The sequence below is a fragment of the Eptatretus burgeri genome, chromosome 4 (genome assembly GCF_056783735.1).
Source record: "Eptatretus burgeri isolate ZD-2024b chromosome 4, Ebu_testis_v1, whole genome shotgun sequence".
NCBI lineage: Eukaryota > Metazoa > Chordata > Myxini > Myxiniformes > Myxinidae > Eptatretus > Eptatretus burgeri.
Genome location: NC_140964.1, coordinates 61,228,214 through 61,246,231, shown reverse-complemented (window position 1 = coordinate 61,246,231; position 18,018 = coordinate 61,228,214). Strand labels below are relative to the sequence as shown.

Sequence of the window (18,018 nt, the reverse complement as noted above, 5' to 3'; positions counted from 1 at the left end):
ACATCTCTCTGGCTGTTATCAGAGAACCACCTCACCGCCGTCGAGTCTGGCATTTCACTCAAGCCGACTGGCAGGGTCTCCGAGCAGCCATCAAACTTACAGACTGGTCTCCTATCACTACTTTCTCAAACATCAACTCATCCTGGGAAATCTTTCAAAGAAACTTGCTCTCCCTCATGCACAGATTTATCCCCTCTCGTGTTCAGCTGTCTTACCCTTCCTCCCGCCCTTGGTTTACTGAAGCTTGTGGCGAGGCAGTTGTCCTGAAACAACTTGCCTTTGCCTCATGGAAAGCAAACCCAACTGAGGGCAATCTCAGTTCTTTCCACAAAGCTCGGAACAAGTGTGTATCTACCCTCAGGAGAGCCAGAAAACAACATCTTTCTCATCTCAAGTCTGAACTCTCAAACCTCTCTCCCTCCTCAAAATCCTGGTGGCGTTTAATCAAATCCGTTTCTGGTGTATGTTCCACCTCCATCCCCTCCCTTACCTCAAATGGCCGCACTGCTGATTCCACACGTGATAAAGCTGAATGTCTAAACTCGGTGTTTGCAGCTAAATCTTGTGTCCTAAACCCATCACTATCTCTACCCACTTTACCCAGTCGCACCCAACTGTCCCTGGACTCTGTATCCTTTTCTCCTGACAAGGTGGAGAGCTTGCTTTCAAACCTCGAGTCAGATTCTGCAACCGGTCCAGACGGCATCAGCCCACGTGTCCTCAAAGCCTGCTCTTCTGCTCTTGCTCACCCTCTCTCTGTTCTATTCACCCTCTCATTTTCCCAAGGTCATCTGCCATCTGCTTGGAAATCTGCTAACATCACTGCCCTGCATAAAAAGGTGCAAAAACAGATCCCTGTAACTACAGACCAATCAGCCTTCTCCCAATCATCAGCAAGGTTATGGAATCCATCATCGCTTCAGACATGAAATCCTTCCTCTTCTCCAATGGCTTGATTTCCAATCATCAATTTGGTTTCAGACCAGGTCACTCTACCCTGGATATGCTGCTACTGCTCTCCCATCAATGGATGGAGGTCCTCAATGCCAGACAGGAAATCCGAGCCGTATCCCTGGACATATCACGTGCTTTTGACACAGTCTGGCACCCTGCACTACTCACCAAACTCTCTTCCCATGGTATTCAAGGCCATCTCCACTCATGGCTCGCAGACTTCCTCTCCTGTCGCAGTCAACGTGTGGCCCTAAATGGAGTTCTTTCATCCCCTCTTCCTGTGCAGGCTGGAGTTCCTCAAGGTAGCGTTCTGGGCCCTGTTCTTTTTCTGGTTTTCATCAATGATCTCTCGGACTCTCTGGAAAATCCTCTATTTCTCTTTGCCGATGACTCCACCCTCTGCCGTACCATCTGTCATCCCTCAGACCGGCAAGCAGCAGCTTCTTCGCTCACTGCAGATCTGGATAAAATCACAAACTGGTCCAACACGTGGAACATGTCTTTCAATCCAGACAAATCTCACACTCTCACTATGTCTCTTCGAAAGGACCGTTTACAAAACCCCCCATCCACTTTCTCAACAATCCTCTGGAAGAAGTCTTTTCTTTCAAGCTTCTGGGTCTCACTATCTGCCATGACCTTTCCTGGGAAAGTCACATTTCCAACCTTGCCTCAAAAGCCAGTCGCCGACTGGGAATCCTCCGTCGTGCAAAGTCCTTCCTCGGCCCTCTTGAGCTCCTGACCACTTACAAAGCTTTTGTCCGTAGCCTGATGGAGTACTGCTCTCCCCTCTGGGCTGGTGCTCCTGCCTCCCACCTTTCTCGACTTCACGCTGTCGAAACCAGGGCTTTTAAGATCATTGGCATCTCCCGCAATGAAGCTGAGTCTTTGGGCCTCTCACTCAATCACCGCAGGTTGGTCGGTGGTCTTTCTGTCTTCTACCGACTCCTCTCCAGCCTTGCCCCCCTGCTCTCTCTGCGATTTGTCCCAACCACATTTCCACAGGGCGCTCAAGGTCCGCCAACAACCCCCTTCTGGTAAAACTACCAAAATCACGAATCACTGCTCATCTTCACTCTTTCATTCCTCTTTTTTCCCGCCTTTGGAATAAACTTCCTCACTCTATTCTTTCCCATTCTTCCCTCCAGGCTTTCAAAACAGCTGTTCACCACCACCTCTTATCTTCCCCCATCCAAATCCTCGATCTTTTCTACCCCCGATAATCCACCCAAGCCCACTTCCTTCAATTCTCCTGCTTTCCTTCCTGAAAGTCCCTGTAATGTCCATCTTCTCCTCGCCATGTTCCCCGTCCCATCCCCATCCCTCTCCCTTCCACAGTTCACCTGTGTCTGTTCCCCAATGTTTTGTCCCTTCCACTCCCGCCCCTCTTGTCTCATGCCTCCTTGCTGTGAGTTGTGTGTTAGCTCTCATACGAGCCTCGACCAAGGTATACAAAAAAAAAAAAAAAAAAAAAAAAAAAAATAGCTCAATATGTTCCTGACTTGTTGATATATTTTCTTGAATTATCACTCATCCAGCATTCAAGATAACCTGTTCTAAATGCTACATTACATATGCCACATACCGCTAGTACTAATATTATTACACACACTACATAATTTACTACATACATACATGTACCTGGATAGTTTTCTAGAAAACTACAGCAAACACACTGCATTATAATACAAGTTACATGTACATTACTACAAACTAGCTCATAAAGTCCAGGTAAAATTGTTCTAATGTGTTGTTGATATATTTTCTTGAATTATCACTCATCCAACATTGAAGATTTATAACATGTTCTAAATACTACTGCTACATACTGCTAGGACCAATATTGCTACATACACTACATAATACACATAAATTATTCTTTGATATTTCATTTACAACTTTTGACCATTATATTTACTTAAAATCAAAGGTGATCCATTAAAATCTTACCTTTTGTTTGCAGCATTGTTTTCTCTTCTTTTTCTTGAAAATCCAGTTGCCAAGAGGAAGTGACATCATAGTTAACCTCACTGTGACATCATAGTTTACCTCACTTAGGTATCCCCAAAAATGACACCATAGACTTTCATATCCCTGTAATTTACTTAAAAATGATCTGAGGGCTTAGGTATGTATTATACACTAATAGGAAATCACATATGGGGAATCATTTGGTCACCTGATATTTGACCTTGAGTGAAGGATTCAAGGTCAAATAGACCCTCAACAGTGTTCCCTTTGTAAAAAAAAAATGTCCTCATCTTTATAAAAAAAAATGGTCTGATGGCTCAGTTACATATATGTGTTATGAATAAATGGGAAATAACATATGGAATCTTTTGGTTACATGGTGGTTGGCGTCGAACAATGGGGTCAAGGTCAAATGGACCCTAACAGCATTGTCATCACAGTATTACCTTTATAGAGGAAAAGCCCATATCATTCTAAACATGGTGTGATGGCTAGAAATTAAATATGGAAATATTTTGGTACTTGACCTTGCCCCGGTATGTGGTTGTGCCCCAAGTTCCCCTACATCTAATTAAGATGAGTGTCTCAATATAGTCTCTGCAGGATTGAAGCATATGCACATCACTGTTTTAGACCATTAATTATTGCTTCAATGTTAAATCATGTCTACTTTTCATTATTTTGGCAGTCATTTCGAGGAAAATCTTGGGATTATGTGAATTAGATCCGCTAAAAAAATACAAAAATGTTACCAATGAATTCCTTGGGGGTCAATAACCTATATTTAGTATAAAAAAATCAACTTTCCATGGCATTTAATTAAGGAGATATCATCATTTGATGAAATACCGCAAAAGTGGCCATTTGGGGGTAGGGATGACTTTGGTTTACAATGAGCTCTGTGGTCATCACACATAGCCCCATTGTGAGAATATGAAAATTGAATTGCTCAGAGGACTTAACAATGAAACTTTTGGCCAAATTTTATAGCTCTACTTACAATATTAAGTCATTCAGAGACCATCAAACTTTGAGCTACTTTCAAGTTGAAAGCTATTTTTGACTAAAATTACATAAAATATGGTCATTTTCTACTGTGAACCAAGTTTTAAGAGAATAAATCATGCAAAAATGTGTTAAGCAATCCATACGTAATTGAAGTAAATCAAAATTAATAATTTATGGACGCTTAATAATGATTTATTCCATCTAAACCCAATACGGGCATTTTTGTTCAATTATGGTTTGCTGGTAGCCAACTGCGAATCCAAAATGGACCCTACAGAGAAAACGTACTTGATCTGGAGGTGTTACCCAAACTTTTTTTGAAGGTCTTGGCATATAGAACAAAAAAAAAAACAATGTGACGCTCTAAAAGAGTCACGTACAAAAACACCCCCCCCCCCACCAGAGCCAGGAGTAAAAGACAAATCTGCCTGATTCCAGCCTTGCTGAAGCACCCCCAGATCATCACCGATCCTCCACCAAATTTCACAGTGAAGACACTGTGGCTTGTAGGCCGCTCCAGTTCTCCGTCTAACCATTAGACGACCAGGTGTCGGGCAAAGCTGAAAATTGGACTCATCAGAGAAGATGACCTTACTCCAGTCCTCTACGGTCCAATCCTTATGGTCTTTTGCAAACCTCAACCTGGCTCTTCATTGCTTCTCATTGATGAAGGGCTTTTTTCTAGCTTTGCACGACTTCAGCCCTGCCCCTAGGAGCCTGTTTCGAACCGTCCTCGCCCTGCACTTCACCCCAGCTGCTGTTTGCCATTCTTTTTGTAGGTCACTTGATGTCATCCTACGGTTGTTGAGTGATAGTCGATTGAGTTGGCGGTCATCCCGGTCAGTGGAAAGTCGTTTTCGCCCTCTGCCAGTCTGTAGCTTTGTTGTCCCCAATGTCTGCTGCTTGACCTTGTTCTTATGAACCGCTGTCTTTGAAATTTTAAGGATGGAAGCAACGTGACGCTCACTGTATCCCTCTGCCAGTAAAGCCAGAATTGAACCCTTCTTTTCCTCACTCAAAACTTTTCTTTTCAACTCTTTTGGCATGGTCAATAGTTATTTTTTTGATTCTAATTACTTTTGAGGTACTACTAGCACTGTTTTTTGCCATCCATCTGGTCATATTGCAAGAGGATAGTGATGACCACAGCAGTGGTTTTTATACTTTTCCTTGTTAAATAATATTCGGTTCAGGTGATCACCGAGTCAGTACCTCACTAAGTAGAATGAGGTGTGCCTGTGTTGGAATTCAACAGACACTGGAATGGAATGGCTGGCATACATGTAGAGATGCTGATTTAAATTTTTTTTGGAGTGGTTTCTTATTTTTTTTCCGGAGCTGTATATATGTGTATATATATATATATATATATATATGTGTATATATATATATATATATATATATATATATATATATATATATATATATATATATATATATATATATATAATATATTCTAGCAGGGTAAGCTTACAGATTGTGTAGAAGCATACGTACCGTGCTTCCCCATTGTTTACTTGCATTTGATTTTTCATTTCTTTTTTTTTCATTTCTTTATATTTTAATTTACGGATGTTTACCAACGATTCTGTGAATTTTTCCGGTGTACTGGCTTCGATATCCATCACCACAAAAAATTTCAGCTTTGTATTTTACCTGGGAGGTCTCGATCTTTAATATCAGTAAGTCAGTCAATCAGTCAGTCAATCAGTGGTTAGAAATAGCTATGTATGTATGTATGTATGTATGTATGTATGTATGTATGTATGTTTGTATGTATATATATGTATAAGGTGATTTTATGACACTGGGAATCTAACTTCGAATCAGATCAAATGCATCAGTAAGGAATGTGGAGCATCAAATTGAGAAGACCAAATGCTCATTTTCAATATTTATAAACGACATGTTCAATTTAATGATAAACTATCATTGCTGGTCGTCATACTTTGGTAGTACCTACTGTCATGTTATCTTAGGATACATCAATCACCGTGCCCTTCAAATAGCTTGGCCACTAATGTGGACTCTCCCTTGGTCTGCTGGTTTTGGTCTGGGCCTGTCTCCAAACCACTTTGAAAACCACATGGATGAGTACGGTGCCAGAAATATGGAGCCGTGCGGTGAAAGGATCTTCAATGCAAATATACCCGGTATGTCAGTGAGTGTCTGCGTAAGGTTATTTGTGTTTTCATATGATCCCTCACCTGAACATGATATCAGGTGTTTAAAAGAGGGATGTCAAATTACTCAATAACTTGTTGGGAGTTAAAAATGCAGTAAGTAGTAATACTTCCTCAATGTCAGTCGATTTCATTTCTCGTTTGAAAGCAATTTTTTGTATCATTATAAAATTGATTTTCGTATTAATGTAATTGTATATTATACACGTTGTTTGGTTTATCTTCGCAACTATATTTTATTCACCCTCTGAAACGATTCATTTAAAATTAAATCAGTTGAACTCAATTTTTAATTATAATCCATCTTCTTTCAAAATATTTTTATTCAAAATATCATCCGAAGATGGGAAATGTATGCAGTGCGAGAATCTGGCACGACATGACAGAGATTTATAATTGAGATGTGAGAGTCTGGCATGGGAGGGATTATATAATTTGATTGGGAGAGTCTTTAAGACATGGAATTAATTACGATTTGGAGATGAGAGTTTGTCATGGCAAGTAATTCAGACATCATCATTCAAACGGGAGAGTCTGGGATAGCATGGCACGGATTGTATATAATTTGCTTCGCAAAATAAGATGTGACGTCATTTAATGGTTTGAGTTGATTGTATGTACAGCTGTTACATGCTTTGTTTATGTTCACAGGCATGTGAGGAATAAAATCGCAATGTGTGTATTTAGGTGTAAGATAATCAATATACTCGCTGTCGTGTTTCATTTTTACTCACTGCCATCTCGGAGTGGTCTTCAGAAACACCGAATATCTCATGGTACCAAGCAGTGACATTGTCATCAAGATTTCATTTGTGATGGGGATCACCCCGACATCTTCATCTCCTGAGGACGTCAGAGAGAGAGAGAGAGGTAGAGACAGAGACAGAGACAGAGACAGAGAGAAACATAGAGACAGAGAGAGACAGAGAGACAGAGACTCACTGCCATTGGCTGGAATCGTTAGAATGTCCTCATGTGAGTTTCTGTTTATACGGCAGTCTTATGTGGCTACATCTCCACTCATCAGTCATGATGAGATATCCCCTTACAGATTGGCTCTCCACGTATAGAATTATTAGAATAGGCCCTGACCGACCAAAAGCTTAAAGTGTGACCATGAAAACATTTGGAGGCTCTTGCGATCATCCTCACCAAGGTATGCTATTGCGTCAACATGTAACACCAGATCATCCACTAAAAGATATGTTCCAAAGAGAATGAGAATGGTACTCGGTCGAGTGCATACCTCCACCAGACAGAACAGTTTATGTTTTGTATCCCACTGATAGGCTGGATCTGCATCCGTGCGTAACCAAAATCAAATTGGCTTGTTCTTTTTATCTACCCAACTTAACCACCGAGTTTTGTCAAAATACATTCAAAACCTTTTTTGAGATATCATGCTCTATATCATTTTTGGCCCGATCTCACAATGGTGAAGAATCACTTTGAAAATTAAATAATTCTCGTATCCAGATCCGGATTCGGATCTTCACCAAAATTTAAACAATTCTTTCATGTCAAACAACCAACATGTCCACCAAGTTTCGTCCAAAGCCGTCGACAACTTTTTGAGATATCATGCTCGATATCGTTTTTGGTCCTATCTCTAAATGGTGAAGAATCACTTTAAAAATTCTAGTAGCTGGATCCGGATTCGGATCTTCACCAAGATCTAATCAGTTCGTTCTTGTCTCATGTCCAACCTGTCCACAAAATTTAATCCGAATCCATCCACAACTTTTTGAGATATCCTACACACAAACATACAAATGAAATTGCTCGTTGAGCATGGAATTGCTGGAATAACTTTGTCATCTCTCCATGATATTTGAAAAAACAAAAACCTGGAAATCAATTTGGTTCTTATAAGTCGATAGTGCTACTGCTTAATGAGTTATAGCACTTAGTTTGGTCATGATCATAACTTAGAAGTCAATCGGACATGAAATGGCGTTTTTTATCGCAATTTGAAAATTTTGACCCGACCCCCTGACATTCGACCCCCGACCGCGAAGAAAGGTGTTGGTGTGACACCCCAATGAAACATATGGTTGGATGCAGTGTTGGAAGATGCACATTTTGGATTTGGGTTGAAGTTGATACGACCATTTTAGCGGACGTTATCGCGAAAATAAGAATTTCAGTTTTTCGGTGACCTTGACCTTGACCTTTGACCTAGATTCACCAAAAACGACAAGTGTCTAAGTTGGACCATGGCCGACGTCTGTACCCAGTTTGGCCATGATCGCTGAAACACTGTGGGTGCTTCAGGGTAAACAAACATACAAACAGACAGACAGACAGACACACAGAATGACACACACAATCGACCAACATAATTGCCGAAATCCGAAGGATTCTGGCAATTAACAAACACACAGAAAGGGGAGAAAACATAACCTCCTTCACCTTTGGTGGTGGAGGGAAAAAATCTCAGGCTTACGAAAAAGGAAAAAGCATACAGTGTCAGAATGAGTCAGTATATTTTGTCAAGTACATGCAAAGCTGTTTCTAAAAAAGTGTAGTTCCTTGAGATGTTTGTGTTGTAAAGTTTTTTTATACCTTGTGAAAGTTTGGTTTGTCATGTGTCAGGTTAGGCTTTTGTTGTTGATTGTCAATGTTTGTTGGGATGTAAATCAAAGTGCATTATTTATCTTTTCACTTGTGGAGATTGTGGATTGCAATATGTTGGTAAAACTTCTCAATGTTTACATCAACGTTTGACTTGACATCGGTCTGCTGTATCATCTGGTATTAATACTTATTTATATAATCATTTAAATGAAGTTTGACATACTTTCAATCGTTGTTCTATTCAAATTATAGATTTAGTGAATGCTCCTAATTTTGATAACAAAGAGGAGTGTAATTTTGAGCTATAAAGCAAAGAGCATTTTTGGATCAAGATACGATGTGCGATCTGTCTTTTGGATCTTAATAACAGGGTACAAAGGAAGGGACTGGCTTAGTTTCTCAAGGTAATGTTTTCGGTAACAAATATTTTACTAATCCAATCAGGAGACCCACAGGTCATGAGCGTCGAATTCGGTGTCATACGGCTCCAAAAACGGAAATTTCAGAGATAATTGATAAACTTGAAGGTTTTTATGTCGGAAAGGTTTTGTATTATTTTTTGTTCTTCTACGGTCATGTTACAAACAAGTCTGAGCGAATATTCTCCAGAGTTTAGCAGGTTCATATGACGTGCTCGTTTTTGATCGAAGCTTTTTGTAGTAGGGTTCTGATAAAGATGTCTACTCCCAAAGTTGATGGGATCTGTGAGTTCTGAATTTGCGATTTTTCCAGCAAGCAGGTAGATGAGCATCAGCTTCATTCTATATTTAGGAATATTGTGTGGAGAGTTTATGACCAGATAAAGTGAGGGAGCGAACCCCATTGAAGGTTTATTTTACTTTCATGAAGACCATAGGACAATCCTTATTCAATTAATGAATTTCTTAAAATTCTTAGTACAAAAATAATAAAGGACATTTTGTAAACTGACTGTGTATGTTCATCTTCCCTTCCTTTTTTATATGGTCCTTGTGGACACGTAGATTATGGGGATTTGAATATAATTAGTAATCGTGAAATTAGGGATCTGATGAAAATGGGAGCTAAATATAGGGAACCAGTAACTCGGAGCTACATTGGATCTTCAATTGTGGACTTTGCCTCTAATTTTGTTAACAAAATGTGAACCAAGTTTAAGTTATCTGTAAACAGTTTCAATGCATGGTTTAAAAGAGTTGTGGAAGTCCTCAATAATCCGATTAAGTTTTTAGTAGTCGGGGCTTGCTTTCACTGGGTCGGTCTAAACCAGTGTTGAACAAGCCGAGTGTTCGTAAAGGCATTCGGGATCTCCATGATAGCTCCATAATAGCTCCAGCAGATAAAGCTGCTCATAATTTTGTTGTGGTTTGTAAAAAGTTTTTTGTAGAGGTTTTATTAAGAGTGGGCATTGATAAGGTTACTTTCACTAGTTTAGGAAATAGGAGATATGTTCCTTGTCATAAGTCACTCCAATCATTATCACTCAGCATCAGGAAGTTTTAGTTAATAATTTCAGTATTCAATCTAAAGAGGTAATTCTTTGTATTCCTCGACTTTTCTGGATTCCTAAGCTTCATAAGAACCCATACAAGTATCGGTTTATAGCGGGTGCCTGGTAGTGTTCCACCAAACAGTTATCGGTTATCGTTAACTCAGGCTTACAAGTTGTTCGGGAACAATCAGGAAATATTGTTTAGCAATTTAGAAGAATTCTGGTATTAACACTGCCTGGAGTATTAATTCTTCTTTAGAGTTATTTGATAGAATTAGATGCCTCAACATCAAGTTAGTTGAAATTTTTGATTTTTTTTCAGCTATATTTACAAGTTTGGATTTAGTACTCATGAGGGATTCACTCTTCAAAGTAATTGACAAGATTTTTAACTCTTTTAATTAGTTTTTATGTGTCAGGTTTAATGGAGCATTCTTTTCTCAAAAGAAATACTCAAGTTTTCATCGTTTTTATAAACAGAGATTTGAGGATGCTGTTAATTATATTTAATTTAATGTTTGTGTCTTTTTGTGGGATAATGTTCAACAGATTAATCGTATTCCCATGTGTGGGAATTGCAGCCCCCTACTTGCAGACGTTTTTCTTATTTTCTGTGAATTTTCATTCATGCAGAAACTGTTGAAGGAGAAAAAAATTAGGATCAGTTAAAAAAAATCGATCTCATAGATGTCGCGATATAGATGATATTTGTGTGGTTAACTATAATTGTTTTGATAGGCAGCTTCAGTCGATTTATCCAGAGAGCCTGATTGTAAACAGGAGTGGTAATGATTGCTCAGTTGCTGCATATCTGGATGTGTTGGTTGGAGTTGGCCAGAATGGTTTTAGTACAAGTGTGTATCATAAAGTTGATGATTTCAGTTTCCCTGCAGTCTTGTATACCTTTCCAGGTAGCAATGTACCAATTAAAATGGGTTAAAATGTCTTTTCATCTCAGCTACTTAGATTTGCAGGAATTTGTGCAGTGAAGTATGATTTTGTGAAACGTGCTGAGCAGGTTTTTCCATCATGTTAAACAGAGGATACTTGGCTGATTGTTTGATCAGGTCTTGTGAGAATGGCTTTCGACTCCATCGTCACTTTTTATTTAAGTTTGATTTGTTTTCATGTCAATAAGTTCCAATTGCATTGCATTGCATTTGATATAATCATGAGGAATTAATTATTTTAGTGAGGTAAATTCTTTCAATAATATTATTGCTTAAACATTACATACATATATATATGTATATATGTATATATATATATATATATATATATATATATATATATATATATATATATATATATATATATATATATATATATATACATATATATATATATATATATATATATATATATATTTTTTTTTTTTTTTACATGTATAAGATTGGTGCGGTTGGGATTACACATTTTAAAAGAAGAAAATGCTTCAAACCAAAAGTAATAAACTCGCTCGACTCCGCTAATTTGAGAAAAAAGCGAGAACAGACCCTTTTTCTCTCTGAGAACGATCTCAGGGATTTTTTTTTGGGATGATCCAGGCAGTTGGGAAGTCAGTTAATTTATAAGCCCTGAGACCAGGTCTGCTCTCGCTTTTTTGCTCAAATTAGTGGAGTCGATCGAGTTTTTACTTTTGTTTGGAAGCACCCTCTTCTTCTTAAAAAAAAAGTTTAAATAAAGGAGGTATTATATAAAAAAATAAATAAAATAAAATAAACAAGTCTGAAGACGATGATGGTTCACGAGCGGTATTTGATGATGTAGATTGTTTCAGAAGTCAAGGATGAGGCAATGTGATAATTTTTGACCAAGTTATAAAAATGATCAACATGATGTGATAAGAGTGACAGGTTATTAGCTGCAAAATGTCGAAAACCCGTTTTCGTTCAACAACTTTCAAAATTTGACCTTTGCATAACCTTTAAAGGTCACAAAACAATGTTGTGAACATTAAAATAAGGAAACAGGATGCGTGCTATAACTTATTGGAGTTAGTTCGTCGAAGAAGGTCCAAAACCCTGGTTAGATTCCCACAACTTTGAAAATTTGACCTTGGTGAACTTTAAAGGTCAAGGATTATGACCTTTGGTGCAAAACTTCCTCTGGAACATTCCAGGAACAATATAACGTCATATAGGCTATATGGAATTTCGCACTCCTCGGATTATCCATACTTTGATGAAATCAGCGTAAAAACAAACTTGAAGGGGGCGCCACGGTCAAGGTGTTTGAGATGGAGAAAAATGGTTTCAAGAATTTAGGTGGGGAATGACCTCAAGATTATGCATAAAAAATATTGTCATCCTTGCTCTCAAAGTTTGGGCGGTCGTATGATTTTTATATCAAAATCCGAAATTTTCTAAGTTCGTGACCTTGTGACCTTGACCTTGGGACGAAAATGAAAAATTGAGCTCCGTGGGGCTATGCAGGTGCCATTGGGATAAACAAGTACTGGAACCCCTGCCAGATTCGACAAACCCCCTCGGAGAAGATGCAAATTGAAATTGGCTACCCCCTAAAAACACAATTCGCAATTTTCTAAGTTCGTGACCTTGTGACCTTGACCTTGGGACGAAAATGAAAAAGTGAGCTCCGTGGGGCTATGCAGGTGCCATTGGGCTAACCAAATACCGAAACCCCAGCCAGATTCGACAAACCCCTCGGAGAAGATAATTTTTTACGTCAAAATTCACAATTTTCTAAGTTCCTGACTTTGTGACCTTGACCTTGGGACGAAAATGAAAAATTGAGCTCCGTGGGGCTATGCAGGTTCCATTGGGCCAAGCAAATACCAAAAACCCTGTCAGATTTGACAAACCCCCCTTGGAGAAGATGCAAATTGAAATCGGCTACCCCCTAATAACACATGTTTTTTGGGTTTAGCTCCGCACATAATGGGTGCACCATGCCCATTCTCAGGAAAACACAACTAGATCATGATATAAACCTCCCACCAAAATTTCATCAGGATCGGATCAAAACCCACGGAGCTATGCTTGGGACAGACAGACAGACAGACACACAGACATTCAGACAGACAGACAGACAGACAGACAGACAGACACACAACAATAACGAATATAGTGGTCACTTATTTTTTTCGTGAAAATATTTTTTCGTGAACCAATATTCATTGCTGTTTTGACTGACTGTCTGGACACAACTTTGAGGTCATGATTCCATTGATGTTGAGTAATCTACTGATGTGGACCTGCAACCGGTGTTGTGGATCTGCCGTTTGGAGAGGATTTGGGATGAAAGGATCGAAACCTCGATGAAAAACGGTGCCCAGCTGATGATCTGGGCAGTTGGGAAATCAGTCAATTGCTTATAAGTAAGTTAAGGTTATAACTTCAAATGAAATAGCTTTTGTAAGTACTTACCAGTACATAATATATCCATGTTTGTGTGTTTTTTATGTGTGTTTGTATGTGTATAAATATGTATATATATATATATATATATAAATATATATATATATATATATATATATATATATATATATATATATATATATATATATATATATATATATATATATATATATATATATATATATATATATATATATATACATATATATATCCAACCATCCATCGGGACCATACTCCATGCAGAGCGTTGGTGCTGCCTAAGCAGTCTCCTTGGCTATTGGACACAATCCTGGACGGGTCGCCACTCCGACACAGTATACCAGCATGCTGGTACTCATTTTGCCGACCTCGGAAGGATGACAGGCAGAGTCAAACCCACCTGGTATGAATTCAACAGTGGAGTGGGGTTTGAACATATATATATATATATATATATATATATATATATATATATATATATATATATATATATATATATATATATATATATATATATATATATATATATATATATATATATATATATATATGTATGTTTGTGGATGTGTGTGTTGTGTGTGTGTGTGTGTGTGTGTTTTTGTGTGTGTGTGTGTGTGTGTGTGTGTGTGTGTGTGTGTGTGTGTGTGTGTGTGTGTGTGTGTGTGTGCGTGCGTGCGCGTGCATGTGTGCGCATGTTGTTATGTCTGCCTTTCTTCTTCGGACTACGGTACAGTAATTGCTCTTTATTTTGAATATGTTAAATAGAAAGGGGCAGCAAGGTTTGTAGTGGAAATTGAAGAGAGTAGTCAGGCTTTTTTTAGGTCAACGGAGTGTGGGGACTGGGGACGTTATCAAGGAAGGAACTGATTATGAAATTGTGATTCGTCAGGCCAGGCAAGAAAATATAATTTCAGGAAAGGAAAAGTTAAACATATTCTATTAATATTCATATTAAAATATTAATAAACATATTCTATAAAGTTAAACATTCCAGGAACAATATAACGTCATATCGGCTTTATGGCATTTCACACTCCACGGATTATCCATACTTTGATGAAATCAGCGTAAAAACAAACTTGAAGTGGGCGCCACCAGAAAGGTGTTCGAGATAGAGCAAAATGGTTTCAAGACTTTAGGTGGGGAATGACCTCAAGATTATGCATAAAAAATATTATCATCCGAGCTCTCAAAGTTTGGGCGGTCATATGATTTTTATGTCAAAACTAGAAATGTTCTAAGTTCGTGACCTTGTGACCTTGACCTTGGAACGAAAATGAAAAATCGAGCTCTGTGGGGCTATGCAGGTGCCATTGGGCAAAACAAATACTGAAGCCCCTGCCAGATTCGACAAACCCCTCGGAGAAGATATTTTTTTACGTCAAAATTCGCAATTTTCAAAGTTCGTGACCTTGTGACCTTGACCTTGGGATGAAAATGAAAAATCGAGCTCCGTGAGGCTATGCAGGTGCCATCGGGCTAACCAAATACCGAAATCCCTGCCAGATTCGACAAACCCCCTTGGAGAAGATACAAATTGAAATTGGTTACCCCCTAAAAACACAATTCGCAATTTTCTAAGTTCGTGACCTTGTGACCTTGACCTTGGGATGAAAATGAAAAATCGAGCTCCGTGGGGCTATGCAGGTGCCATCGGGCTAACCAAATACCGAAATCCCTGCCAGATTCGACAAACCCCCTCGGAGAAGATACAAATTGAAATTGGTTACCCCCTAAAAACACAATTCGCAATTTTCTAAGTTCGTGACCTTGTGACCTTGACCTTGGGATGAAAATGAAAAATCGAGCTCCGTGGGGCTATGCAGGTGTCATTAGGCTAAACAAATACTGAAACCCCAGCCAGATTCGCCAAAACCTCGGAGAAGATAATTTTTTACGTCAAAATTCGCAATTTTCAAAGTTCGTGACCTTGTGACCTTGACCTTGGGACGAAAATGAAAAATCGAACTACGTGGGGCTAGGCAGGTTCCATTGGGATAACCAAATACCGAAACCCCTGCCAGATTCGACAAACCGCCTCGGAGAAGATAGATTTTTACGTCAAAATTCGCAATTTTCAAAGTTCCTGACCTTGTGACCTTGACCTTGGAATGAAAATGAAAAATCGAGCTCTGTGGGGCTATGCAGGTGCCATTGGGCTAACCAAACTCCGAAAACGCTGCCACATTCGCCAAATCCCCTCAGAGAAGATGCAAATTGAAATTGGCTACCCCCTAAAAACACATTTTTGGGCGTGGCTCCGCCCATAATGGGCGCACCATGTCCATTCTTAGGAAAACACAACTCGATCATGACATAAACCTCGCACCAACATTTTATCAGGATCGGATCAAAACCCACGGAGCTGTGCTCGGGACAGGCACACAGACACACAGACAGACAGACAGACAGACAGACAGACATACACCAATAACGAATATAGTGGTCACTTACTTTTTCGAAAACCAATAAATAAGTAAATAAATAAATATTATTCATGAAATTCATTATGAATAAGCATGAAAATAATTTGATGGTGGTTGCTCGGGCATGCAGTGCAGCATGTTAAAATCGGTTGTTAATGGCAGTTTTACTATTTGAATGACAGTTTGTGTACATACTTAGATGGAGGTGCTGTGTTATGGACATGTCTGCAAGTTAGTGTTTAATGTTTATCGCTTCATATATTATCATATAAAGTGTTGTAAGATTCAAGTTATTAATATGTGGTAATACTTTAAATAAAAGGGATAATTAAATAAGTTTGAATAAGGACAAGTCTGAAGAAGACGATGGTTCACGAGCGGTATTTGACTATGTAGATTGTTCAGAAGTCAAGGAGGAGACGATGAGATAATTTTTGACCAAGTTATAAAAATGATCAACATGATGTGGTACTAGTGACAGGTTATTCGCTGTAAAATGTCGAAAACCCGGTTTCGTTCAACAACTTTCAAAATTTAACCTTTGCATAACCTTTTAAGGTCACAAAACAATGTTGTGGACATTAAAATAAGGAAACAGTATACGTGCTATAGCTTATTGGAGTTAGTTTGTCGAAGAAGGTCGAAAACCAGGTTCGATTCTCACAACTTTGAAAATTTGACCTTTGTGAACTTTAAAGGTCAAAGGTCAAGGATTATGACCTTTGGTGCAAAACTTCCTCTGGAACATTCCAGGAACAATATAACGTCATATAGGCTATGTGGAATTTCGCACTCCTCGGATTATCCATACTTTGATGAAGTCAGCGTAAAAACAAACTTGAAGGGGGCGCCACGGTCAAGGTGTTCGAGATAGAGAAAAATGTTTTCAAGACTTTCGGTGGGGAATGACCTCAAGATTATGCATAAAAAAATATTGTCATCCTAGCTCTCAAAGTTTGGGCGGTCGAATGATTTTTATATCAAAATCCGAAATTTTCTAAGTTCGTGACCTGGTGACCTTGGGACGAAAATGAAAAATCGAGCTCAGTGGGGCTATGCAGGTGCCATTGGGCTAACCAAATACCGAAACCCCAGCCAGATTCGCCAAATCCCCTCAGAGAAGATGCAAATTGAAATTGGCTACCCCCTAAAAACACGTTTTTTGGGCGTGGCTCTGCCTATAATGGGCGCACCATGCCCATTCTTAGGAAAACACAACTAGATCATGATATAAACCTCGCACCAACATTTTATCAGGATCGGATCAAAACCCACGGAGCTGTGCTCGGGACAGACACACAGACAGACAGACAGACAGGCATTCAGACAGACAGACAGACAGACAGACACACAACAATAACGAATATAGTGGTCACTTGTTTTTTTCGTGAACCAATATTTCATTGCTGTTTTGACTGACTGTCTGGACACAACTTTGAGGTCATGATTCCATTGATGTTGAGTAATCTACTGATGTGGACCTGCAACCGGTGTTGTGGATCTGCCGTTTGGAGAGGATTTGGGACGAAAGGATCGAAACCTCGATCATAAACGGTGCCCAGCTGATGATCCTGGCAGTTGGGAAATCAGTCAATTGCTTATAAGTAACTTAAGGTTATAACTTCAAATGAAATAGCTTTTGTAAGTACTTACCAGTACATAATATATCCATGTTTGTGTGTTTTTTATGTGTGTTTGTATGTGTATGAATATGTATGTGTGTGTGTGTGTGTGTGTGTGTGTGTGTGTGTGTGTGTGTGTGCGTGTGCGTGTTGTTATGTCTGCCTTTCTTCTTCAGACTACGGTACAGTAATTGGTCTTTATTTTGAATATGTAAAATAGAAAGGGGCAGCAAAGTTTGTAGTGGGAATTGAAGAGAGTAGTCAGGCTTTTTTTTGGTCAACGGAGGGTGGGGACTGGGGTCGTTATCAAGGAAGGAACTGATTATGAAATTGTGATTCGTCAGGCCAGGCAAGAAAATATAATTTCAGGAAAGGAAAAGTTAAACATATTCTATACCAATTGCAGGAGTTTAAAGAAGATGTAAGAGCTTGAAGCCAAAGTGGATG

General features: G+C 38.9%; 1 protein-coding gene across 2 annotated transcripts in view; it reads left to right on the top strand.

Moving 5' to 3' along the window:
- Positions 1–18,018, top strand: part of LOC147028179 (BMP-binding endothelial regulator protein-like) — a 124,408-nt gene that overhangs the window by 29,049 nt on the left and 77,341 nt on the right. The window contains exon 1 of one of the 2 annotated variants that reach the window (XM_085878316.1): positions 5,919–6,086. The exons of the other annotated variant lie outside the window; for it this stretch is intronic. Within the exon in view, the coding sequence (XP_085734442.1) occupies positions 5,954–6,086 (133 nt within the window). The 5' untranslated portion in view covers positions 5,919–5,953. Of the gene's footprint in view, positions 1–5,918; positions 6,087–18,018 lie in introns of those variants that run through there. 2 annotated transcript variants of the gene reach the window in all.